The sequence below is a fragment of the Petaurus breviceps genome, unplaced genomic scaffold (assembly GCF_028583685.1).
Source record: "Petaurus breviceps papuanus isolate PSGF00001 unplaced genomic scaffold, PetGlider_PUasm1.0 490, whole genome shotgun sequence".
Lineage (NCBI taxonomy): Eukaryota > Metazoa > Chordata > Mammalia > Diprotodontia > Petauridae > Petaurus > Petaurus breviceps.
Genome location: NW_027186352.1, coordinates 10,351,502 through 10,362,624, shown reverse-complemented (window position 1 = coordinate 10,362,624; position 11,123 = coordinate 10,351,502). Strand labels below are relative to the sequence as shown.

Here is an 11,123-nt window from a genome sequence, read left to right as displayed (position 1 = left end):
GGCGGCCACGACTGGCTACAGCGCAATGTGGACAGACTTGACAGATAAAGAGGGGGGTCTGTATTGTGGGTCCAGGAGGCATCCTCAGGTGCAGAACTCCAAGCACCTGAGAGAAGAGTCATGATGGAGACCAGAGGTATCGAAGCCCAGGCTGGATCAGATCATGCTCTGGTCCAGACCTAGGTGGCATCATCGGGGACTACGGGGTCTGCTGAAGTCTATGGGCTTCTCACAGATGTTTCTGCCCCTGAGAAAATTGGCATCTAAAGCTCTGGGAGCCTCTGGTCAGGGCTGAGCTCCAGGTCTCATCTAGGACTGGAGGGGGAGGAGGGAGGTCAGCTGGCAAGGCCCCTGGCATCGACAGGGACAGGCACAGGGCTATGGCAGCTGGTGTCCAGTGAACACGGCAGGATGTGGAAGAGCAGAAACTCCCTGAGGGCAGGGGACGCTCGGCTGGGTGGCCGCCACCCTGAGAACTGGCATGGTGCTGGGCTGTGGCTGGGGGCTCAATCACAGCTTGCTGAGCTGAGCAGAGTCCGTTAATTCCTCTCCGGAAAGACCCAGCCCAGAAGCCCTGGGGCGAGCTGTGGGGAGGCTGCCCTCTGTGCCCCTGCAGGGAGGACGCCCCTCAAGGTCCAGGCCCCTCAGGAAACAAGCAGTCCCTCACTCCGAAGGAGAACAACTTTCTACGTTCTTATCAGGGAAGCATTCTCCTAGCCTCTCCAGCATTCCCCAGGGCAATGACCTCACTCTCCTCTTGTGCACCAACAAGCCCTATCACGGCCCCTCCAGGAAGGGGCAGGATCCAGGCCTGGTTCAGCACTTGCAGGATCCAGTGCTTCATAATGAAATGCCCACCTGGGTGGCCCTGGAGGCCTGGCTGGTCAGCTAGTTGTGAAGTGCTATCCCCTGGGGTTCTGGAATGCTGGTCAACAAGCCTTTATTGAGCCCCCGCTGGGCAGAGGGCATGACTCGAGGTAAGGGGAGGGCTCCACAAGAAACACCCATATGGGAAAGGCCCCGAGAACTAGCATCCCACAGTTATTGGGGAGGCACTTGAGCTCGAGGCAGCAGGAGGCCTTTCTTCAATACTTGGAGGCTTGGTCATGTGGTCAGTGGGGGGTGGCTTCCCTCTCCTGGAGCAGGGAGCCCCCCCCCCCCCGAAGGAACCCCTGGTACACCTCAGCAGGTGGTCTTTGAGATCTAAAGGGCTAAAGCAGCTCTGCCTGCAAGGAGAGCTGGGAGCAGTAGGGCTAGTCCCCAGGGAGCAGGAAGACGTGGCACCCACTGCCAAGGAGGCTCTGAGCGCCTCAGAGGGAGGGGCTGCCAGGCCCAATCCGGGAACCTGGGAGTCACCAGCTCTGTCTGGCACATGGCGCGGGCTCACTGACCGACAGCCTCATTCAGCCCAACCCCCTCGTTGGCAAAGGAGGAGACTGAGGTCCAGAGAGACACAGAGTCACCATGTCAGATGCCCAACCCCCTCCAGCACATGACAGATAACGCCTGCTCTGTCCTCCTGGTGGAGAAGCCAAGAGACCAGCGAAGGCCAGGACAGGAGCAATCCGCAATCAGGGGTCAGTCAGTGCTGAGAGCTGGGGCACAAAGGAAGGCGAGTGCACAGTTCTTGCCCTCTAGGAGCTCCCAGTGCAGTGGGGAGGCAGCACGCATGTGCACACATGCCTACGTACACATGCACGCACACACGCCTGCATACACATGCACGCACACACGCCTGCACACACATGCACACACCTGCACGCACACACGCCTGCACACACACGCACACACATGCACACATGCCTGCACACACACGCACCAGAGTGCGCATGGAGCGCCAGGCCTGGAGGCAGGAAGACCAGAGTTCACGTGTGGCCTCACATACCTCCTAGCTGTAGGGCCCTGGGCAAGTCACTCAAACCCCACCTGCCTGAGCTTCCTCACCTATAAACCAGTGACAACAAGAACACGTCCCCCTCCAAGGACTTTCAGGCATTTCCTGCCTCAGCGGCTTGGAAGGGCAAAGACTTGGGGAACAGCCTCATAAAGCCGGGCAAGCCTTCCTGTGCTCCAGGGATGCGAGTATCTCAGAGGGAAGGCCCTGGGGGAGACGCAAGGAGCTACAGGGGAGTGAAGGGGTAGAGGTGGGGGATCAAGAGAGCCTGGCTGAGGCCCAGAGAAGGGCGTGACCGGCCTGCAGAGTGCATGAGTGGGACAAAGGCTAGGAGGTCTGGAGGGCCAGGCCAGGAGGGCCTTTAAAAGCCAAGGACGATTCTGCATTCGATGCAGCAGGGAGCGAGCAGGCCTGAGCTTCTTTGGAAGCCCAGGGGGCACAGCTTCAGTCAGGCACATCAGCCAGAAAGTCACTGCAGATGTTCCGGTGTCAGGGGACATGGGTGAGGGACGCCCTCATGGAAGAAGCGACAAATGCATCGACAGACCGGCCAGAGGGGGAGACAAGGAGGAGCCCAGGCCAGGCTTCGAGCTCAGCCTACGTAGGAGTAGAGGGTGGGCGTGGGGGGGAAGAGGTGGCGAGTCTAGTTTGGCACATCCTGAGTCTGCTCTGGGACTGGGAATCAGGAGAGGGGCCGAGGAGTCCTAGGACGGAGAAGAGAACAGGATTCACCCAGTACAAGAGGGGAAGAGAAGAGGGCCCAGGATGGAGCCTTGGGGTTCACTGAGGTCAGGATGCATGACCTTGAGGAAGAGCCAGAGGAGAGGCCAGGCAGGGATCTAGGAGAAGGGGGTGAGGGACAGTGTTCTCAGACGCAGGGAGCTTAAGGGAGATGAGGCCTGAGAGAAGGCCATGAAGACCCCAGTGCAGGGGGAAAGTGGGAGCCACATGGAACTTGTGGGCTGGGGCCCGCTGTTCCGATGAGTGTTCTCTTTTCATCCCTGCCTCGGTGAGAACCCCTGCTCACAGGCAATCTCAAATCTTTCTGGGAAAAGCTGCGGGGGAGCCCGAGCACTCAGTAACGACGTATAAAGTAGGGCACTTGGAGCTGCCTGGACACCGTTTCTGTGCCACTGAGGGACAAATACAGACGCAAATTGGCAAACAGTCTTTTAGGGCCGTGTGATGCCCAACCACGTTGCAAAGGGAAAATGCCTCTTCCCACTTACGTGAACAAATGTATTCAGCCAGCTTCTCGCCATTCCCACATTCTTCTCCCTCTGTAGCCAGGCCAATTCTTCTCACTGAAAAACAACCAAAAACATGTTTCTAGACTCCGTCCTCAGCAGCGCTCTGCTTGGGCGCTAAGGAGGACACTGCTGATCCGCCAGCTCATAGTGGGAAGGTGTCCAGGTTGGAGCCACACAGCACAGTCCCAGATCCTGCCTCAGGCCCTGCTCTGGGCCAGTCTCCTCCTCTGCCAAATGAGGGGCTTGAACCAGAAGACCTCAGGGGCCCTTCCCAGCTCTAAAGCTGCAGTCCTAGCAAAGGCCCCTCTATGAAACCCGTACCAATCGGCCACCTGAGCTGACAACTGTGCCTAACCGTTAGGTATGGCGAGGTGGGCCGGCAGAGGGGGCTTCAGGGAGAGCCCTGGGGCAGCACCAGAACCTCACAGGGAGATGGAGGTAAGGGCAGGTCCCAAGACCTAGGCCCTGCCCCCAGGGAGGCCTCTGCTCAGACACTGACAGGGAACTTGGGAGCTCCCTGGGAAGGATGACAGTTCAGCAAGCAGACCCCCAATGGGGTCTATGAAGAGTTCATGAAGTGGAGAGCCAGAGTCGGAGCCCAGAGGAGATCCAGCTGTCAGGCCAGGACACTGTTCAGGGATGGGGCTGGGGCAAGACAGGGACATAGAAATAGAAGGTGCCAGTCACGCTCATTTAAAAGTGCAGCAGGGGCTGCAGCAGACAGTGATTCCCTCTTGTTAGTGGGGAGGAATGTGGCCCTTCTTTGAGAAGACTTGCCAGGCAAATCCCAGTTCTGATTCCTGCCTGACACAGACTCAGCAAACTGAGACTTTAATTTAAAGGCTACCAACTTAATTTACAGAGCCTTCAATAAGTGCTGAGGCAAAACCCCAAATGTCTCCCTCAGCTGACACCTTTCTGCAGTGACAAAGCAGCAGAACCTGGGGCCAGACTGGATTCAGCGAGGCCACAGAACCTCCTTGCCTGCCTGCTCATGAAAGGCAGGCAATCGGAAGCATTTGTGAAGCCCTACTGCGTGCTGGGGTCCTCCTGGCTCCCTCCTTCCTGCTCAGGGGTCAGCTGGGACTCTCCAAGGCTCAGTAGGTACATGTCTGGGGATGCACTAAGGTCCAAGGACCAGCCTAATTCAAGGTGGCACACATCACGTATCTGCTGCTGGCAGGGCCGCAGAGGCCACTCAAGTCAAGCCCCTTCACCTGAGGCCTGGGTTTACAGGGGGAAAGGGGCAGAGAGAGGAGGGGAAGTCAGCCCTCGAGAAGCACACGTGGCACTTCTCCCGCTCCTTGTGAGCATGGCAGGGCCAGGGGGAAGGTCCGCCAGCCCCAGGAAATCAGGAGCCTGCTAAGCTTGACCGGAGTAGGCAGGAACCTCCTTGGGCTCTCCTGGCAGTCCCTTCCCTCGGAGTGTGGTGGGAGCTGAACTGCATTGTGGTTTCCCCACCAAGCCAGGGGCCAGCCCTCCACGAGTCCTTGTCACACTCACCAAGGGACGCAGTGGCTTGGCCGACCACATACGCGGGCTTGACGCGCCATTTTTCTTTCAGAGACTTTTCCCAGACTGAAAAATAGTTAATTAAAAGCAAGCATTTAGCAGTGAGCTGTGAACACTAAAGTGGCTGCTTGGACTTCCACTCCAGAAAGCTGTTTTTGTTTCTTTTGAACAATCTATGAGTAAAGCAAAGTGTGGATAATCAGAGTTTGTCTCATAAACAAAAGGAAGAAAACCATTTTTAGGCAAAGAATGAAGAGCTGAAGCCAATACACATTCTTTAGACAGTAATACAAATCAGATTTGGTGAACAGTTCAAGGTGCTTTGCCTGAATTAGGAACTGTTTTTTTCTGCCTGCACTGAGAGCATTTTTTATGTGTCCTTGGAAAACAAATAAAACGTTGGGTACTAATTTGCACAGAGATGTGATGACTGAAAATTGGGATCTTGAGAGGAAGAGAAGGAAAACCACAGAACATAAAATGCTGCTTAAATGGCCAATAAAACAACACAACTGATTTTGTTCAGGAGATAAACATGAACAGTTTCCAAATGACTTCTTTGTAACGAAGGGCAAAGGAGCAAAGATGTTCTGGGACTCCAGAAGCCTCTCTGCCCAAAGAGAAGGCAGACTGCACACATGCAGAGGCCCTGATGGCGGTGGGCCTTCATGGCCACCAGGAAGCTACTGGGCAGCCCCTGTGGCGGTGGGCCTTCATGGCCAAGAGCCCCGAAGAGGCTGGGCCCAAACTGAGAGAGCAAAGGGTGAGGAGGTCTTCCTCTGCAGACCGAGGCTGCCTGCTCCCTTCTGGAGCTGCAGGAGGACCCTGGCTATCCCTGGGCCAGAGGACAGAAAGCCCCCACTCTTCACCAACTAGGAAGGCAGCCTGGTAAGACTGCCAGGAACGGGCATCTGACGTTCCTGTATCAGCTCAGTGTCCCTTGCCAGTGGGTGCGTCTGCATGTGCTTGGAGGTGACTCTGAACCCCACAGGTTTTCCAGCACCCTTGGCCAGGAGGAACAAGCTCTGCTCTAGAACTAAACCTTAGGAGTTTGGAGAAATCCCTTTGGTGATTTCTCTCCCGGTCTGAGAAGAGGACATTTCGGGGGTGACAGTAGAGAAGCCTCAAATCTCATTCTGGAACTTTTCACAAACCACAGAATGTTCAGGGCCTCTCCAGGCCAGACCCTGCATTTCACTGAGGATGACCAGAAGGCTCAGACAGTCCATGTCTGGCCCAGGGCACACAGCTAGTAAAGGGCAGATCCAGGATGTGAAGCTAGCTTCTCTGATGGAATAGCTCCCCATATGAAGCTATGGGGTACATAACGTGGCCCAACAGTGATCTAAGAGAGTGCCTAGTTTGACCCTGACTTTACAGAGGAGGGAAACTGAGGCCCAGAGATGTAAAGGGCCAGGTCCACCAGGCCCAGGCCTAGGGTTTCCTCCGCAAAGTCAGGGGCATCAGCTTTTCCTGTAGCCATGCAGAGGTCTTTGTGCTATCTCCAGGTGGGTGATTTCAGATCCCAAACAGGTCTAAGGCAGTGCTACCTGGACCTCTGTTAGAAAGGAGGAGGGGGGCAGCCAGGTGGCTCAGTGAGTAAGAGCACCGGCCCCAATGTCAGGATGACCAGGGGATAGAATCCGGGCTCAGATACTTAGCACCACACCCAGAAATAACTGGCCGTGTAACCTTGAGCAAGTTACTTAACCCCAATTGCTTTTAAAAAATAAAATAATAAAATAAAAAAAAGAAAGAAAGGAGGAGGGAGGAGTCCTGGGGGTGCCTGCCCCCCCGCCCATTTCAGCACTGTGTCGTGAGGGGGGGGAATTCCCCGTGGAGCTGGGGGTGCAGGCCTGGCAGATGAATCTAGCCACTCTTCTGGAGACACCTCTCCCCCATAGCTGGCAGAGAGCACCTGGGCCCACTGGCATCTGCCTGCTTGCTAGTGCCTCCTAGAACCGGTGTGCCCTGCTTCCCAAAAACTAGACAGAGAGCTTGGAGTCAGAAAGACCTGAGCTCAAATCCAGCCTCAAACACCTGCCAGCTGTGGGACTCTGGGTAAGTCACTTAATCTCTTTGCCTCAGTTTCCCTATTTAAATGGGGATAACAGCAGCACTTCCCTCACAGGATGGTACCTCTGCAAGCCTTCAGGTGGTACACATATGTTAACAGGTGAGTGGGGGGAGCCAAGCTTGGGATCTGCTGTGACCAGACCAGGTCTCACTCACCTCGGGGAAGGGGGCAGGCAGGAAAGGGAGGGGCATCCTCACCTTCTCGGGTCAGCCCCCTCAGCTCGATGCTATCAGGGGACTCATGTCTTTTGGCTTTTTGGTTGATTTCATGTGAGATGAGTTTAGGAACCAAACCTCAAGCTCCCAACCAGACTTACCTTCCACTTTGTGGTCCCTTTCCAGGCACAATTCCATAGCTTCCACTGCACGGGGGCTGGTGAAAATGAGTCCCCCGTAAACCTCTGGACAAGACAGCTGCCCACACACAAAACGCCAAGTTAAGATCTGAATTGGTGTGCATTTATTAAGCACCTACGTGTGCCAGACACTGCTAGGTTATGGGGGCGAAATGACAGCAACCAAACCACCCCGCCCTCATGGCGCTTTATCCTGGGGGACAACATGTATGCATAAATCCAATGATGATAACTGGCGATTACGTAGTGCATACAGGAGGCAAAGGAACTTTCCTATGTTCTCTCATTTGGAATTCTGTGAGAAGATGACTCAGTGGCTCCTGCCCTCTGGCCACAAGGCTCCACTGAGGTGCAGAGGACGGACAGAAAGGGCCAGAACATGCAAGGCAGCACCTTGGGGGCAGCAGAAAGCTGGTGCTACTGTTTAGGGGATGGGTGAGTAAATCATGGTGCGTGAACTGTCTGTCTTCACAGATGAAGAAGAAGAATTCCCACAAGTTTGGGAGGGCTCATATGAACCACAATGGGTGCAGTACTGAGCTCAGCTGTGATAGCGCCCTGGGGTCACCTCCCTACTCCGGGGGGAAGGCTGGCAGCATCCTCTGGGGTGCAGTGTGACAGCTGCCATGGGACCTCTATCTGTCAGTGGCCGTCCCAGACCCAGGCCACCTGCCCGCCCTGGGTATCCCTTCCTGGAAGGACGGACTAGCATTGACCGAGGAGAGCATTTGGCCTTACCTTCTCAGAGAAACTTTGCAGAGACAAAAACTCAAAGGATAAAACAGGTATCAAAGTGGCTTCAAATCCACATGATCCCAATTCCTGGGGAAAAGAGAAGCACCAATGTGAAGGCCCAAGAATCATTTAATAACAAAGGCAGGACCCCAGAGGCCCATTTGGGAAGGCCATGCTGCCTTCCCCAGCCGACTGGGTGCCCAGAGGGCACAGGGTGACCTGGACCTCTTACCTGAATGTAGGGATCCTGGCCCGAGTCATCAGCCTTAGCGTCTTTTAGTAACAGAACCTTCATCTTTACCAGCAGGCCCTCAGGAAAGGCTGTAAGGAAGAAGGGAAAAGGAGCCTCTTTAGATCTCCTCCCTCAGGCAGGATCAGACTGGTCAATGGACCTGGTGAAGGGCCTGCCCCGCTCCTGGCAGTGAGTAAGCAGGAGCAGCTTGGGCCCTTCCCTGGGTGGCTGCACCCCTGATAAGGCTGACAAGAAGCGTGCAGGCTGCTTCTGATAAGGCTCACACGGCAAGAGTCTGGATCACAGGCAGAACACAGGCCCTCAAGGTTCTCTCTAAGGGAGGGGCTATGAGCCCCCACATTATTCAGGCACATAGGCCTAGGGCACTGCAGGGAAGGGCCCTGGCACAAGCCATCTCTGTGGTGCCCAGAGATGATCCAGAAGGACCTTGAGCCCTGGGGAGCTGCGGCCCTCCTGCCCTTGCTGTCAGCAGCCTTGGTGACGGTGGTGCCAGCGCACTGAGAGCATTTCCTCTGCCTACCGATGAGGAGCGAGGCCAGACAAAGAAGACCGAGCAGGAATCCTATCAATTTGGAGGGGCTGCTGATCTCCTTGCTGGTGCGGAGGCTTAGTGGGCAACATGGCAGTTTTTCTAGGACCCCTCATGAAAAGCCAGACCCTGAATGAACAACTCTCTTCCTTCGTATTGAAGCAACAGAGCCTTGGCGAACAAATAATGCTTATGAAACCAAACTCTCATCATCTTCATGGTAAAGCAGTGAGATGTGCAGACAGCTGCCTTAGGGAGACAAGTATCATCTAATAATTTCATGGAGTTATTCAAAATGTGTCTCAACTAAACACTGCCTGCACAGCCTCTCACAACCCTAATGCCCCAGGGAAGTGGGGATGGAATTGAGGGGCATGTACAACTTGGCACTTGCAGTCTGAACAGAACTTCATCCAGGACATGCTCAAGTAACTCCCTAACTGAGGATGAAACAGCCAAGGCCCATTTCAGCTGAAAGCTCCAATTCATACTGAAAGTGTCTGTTGGCACCAGAATGTGTCCTTACTGAGCTGTGCCTGGAACCGTCAGACCTCGATTCCCCTTTCCGCCCCCTCTCGATGCCCAAGCTCAGCAGGAAAGGCCTTTTTCCTGGCGTTTCATTCAAACCCTTCATTCTGTCTGGTTTCTGTTCTCTCCTGACCCTCCTGCTTCTTTCTCCGCTGTGGTCTGCTTCATTCCTCCTCCCTTCTCTTTAGGGGCCATCGTAAAGACCTTGCTTTGTTTCTCTGCAGTGGCCAGAAAAGACAGATCACTGTCCCGAGTGCTGGATGATGGGTCACTCACAGCCTGACCATGCCATGAACCCACTAGAACACATCTGCTAAATCACCTGAGCTTCTCTGGGACTCAGTTACCTCATGTGTTAAAAACAAAAACTCACAGATCAGACCAGATAATTGTAATTTACCAAGTGCTTAAGTTTGTACTGGGCCAGGTACCTGCGAAAGATGAAACAGGTCCTGCCCACAAGGAGCTTATCTCCTTTTGGGGAGAAACATGAACACAAAATGGACACAAAGTAACTGGGGGAAGGTTATGTGCCTAGACTTCTGGGAACAAAAAGTCACTGAGCTGAGCCCTGAGGGGAGTCTAGGGAGCCCCACCTCCAAAGGGTCCGTGTTGCACACAGAAAGCAGGCCAGCTGATTGGTAGTCAATGGTGCTGGACGTGGAATCAGGAAGATGTGTGCTCAAATACTGCCTTGGACCCTGACTTAGCTGGACACCCTGGCTCAGTCACTTAACCTCTCAGCCTCAGTTTCCTCATGTGTGATAAGGGGAGAGTAATAACACCTCCCCCATAGGTCTGCTGTGAAGACCAAATGGGAGAGGATCTATAAGCAGCCGTAAAGCTCTGTATATGTTCCCTATCATTCCTGATTCAATGACCTCTGAACTGCTTTGAGAATGACATCTTTCGCTAAGACTTGTAACTGAACTGACACTCTTCAAGGTGAAAGAAAAAGCTTTACATAGAAAACGGTTTTATTCATGGAATCACACTTTTAAAACTCGACACCCTAGAGCAAAAGAAGCCTTTTCTTTACTGATGTGCCATGCTGCTTTTCCTGATACCTCTGCTGGTTTCTCTAACAGAAAATTCATGAAAACTGCAAACAAATCTTTGCATCCTCATCAACTACTGAGATTTCCTGCCAGAATCCTGAGACCCTTTTTTTTTTCAGAAGGAAACAGTACTTTTGTTTCAATAGCAAACTTTTCCCCAGGCAAAGCTGATGTCCCTCTCATAGCTATGTTGCGTGCTGATGCACATTTTTCACCAATGTTGTCTTCCTAATTCAGGCTTTCCTTAATGGGTAAGAAAAGAATTAACCAAAGCCGTAATCCCTTCAGCCCCGACAGAGGCCAGGTGCAAACCGTGTCAGGCCCATCTGATGAAACAGCCAGTGCCTGGATCCGTGGCTAAGAGGGGGCTCCTAAGACTTGTTTGGTTTGTCTTTGGAAGTGTCCACGTGTATCATTTCAACAATCCCCACTGTTTCCTGCTAGGACACCAGGCTGGCTGGTTCTCCAGGGGGTACCAGGCCACAAACAATCAGGGGCCCCCACGGCTGCCCAAAGGTGCCGCCTGTGAGGGAATCACAGGGCACGGGCCCCAGCAGCCACCCAGGCATGAACAGGCCCGGCCACGGGAGGGAGGCTGGTACCTGCTCCGAAGGGAGGTCAGAGGGAAGGCTGCGAGGCTGGCTCCCTCCTCTCCAGGCCCGCGGCCCCCTGCAGGGCACAGGCTCGGCTTGGAGCCTCTGCGGGGACCCAAGGCTCACTGAGGCAGAGGGCACAGGCCTTCCCGGGCACCTGTGAACGTGAGGGGTCGGCGTCACTCGGGGGGTCTCAGCTGGGGAGCAACCGAGGGGACCCCCTGCACTGACCTATGACCCTGAGGCCCTGGGGACCCCTGGCTGAATCTCGTGGTCCCGAGTGACCCCGGACTGACCCTGGATCCCGAGGTCCCGCGTGACCCCTGACCCTGGATCCCG

The 11,123-nt window shown here is 54.6% G+C and overlaps 1 protein-coding gene across 5 annotated transcripts in view; it reads right to left on the bottom strand.

Moving 5' to 3' along the window:
• UROS (uroporphyrinogen III synthase) overlaps window positions 1-11,123 on the bottom strand; it is a 35,005-nt gene that overhangs the window by 23,424 nt on the left and 458 nt on the right. For 3 of the 5 annotated variants that reach the window (XM_069101730.1, XM_069101734.1, XM_069101735.1), the window contains exons 2-6: window positions 8,056-8,144; window positions 7,827-7,910; window positions 7,050-7,146; window positions 4,648-4,722; window positions 3,124-3,198 (exon numbers count right to left, since the gene is read on the bottom strand). In XM_069101730.1, the coding sequence (XP_068957831.1) occupies window positions 3,124-3,198; window positions 4,648-4,722; window positions 7,050-7,146; window positions 7,827-7,910; window positions 8,056-8,144 (420 nt within the window). Of the gene's footprint in view, window positions 1-3,123; window positions 3,199-4,647; window positions 4,723-7,049; window positions 7,147-7,826; window positions 7,911-8,055; window positions 8,145-10,793; window positions 10,942-11,123 lie in introns of all 5 variants that reach the window. The other 2 variants (XM_069101732.1, XM_069101733.1) reach the window with 1 other exon arrangement.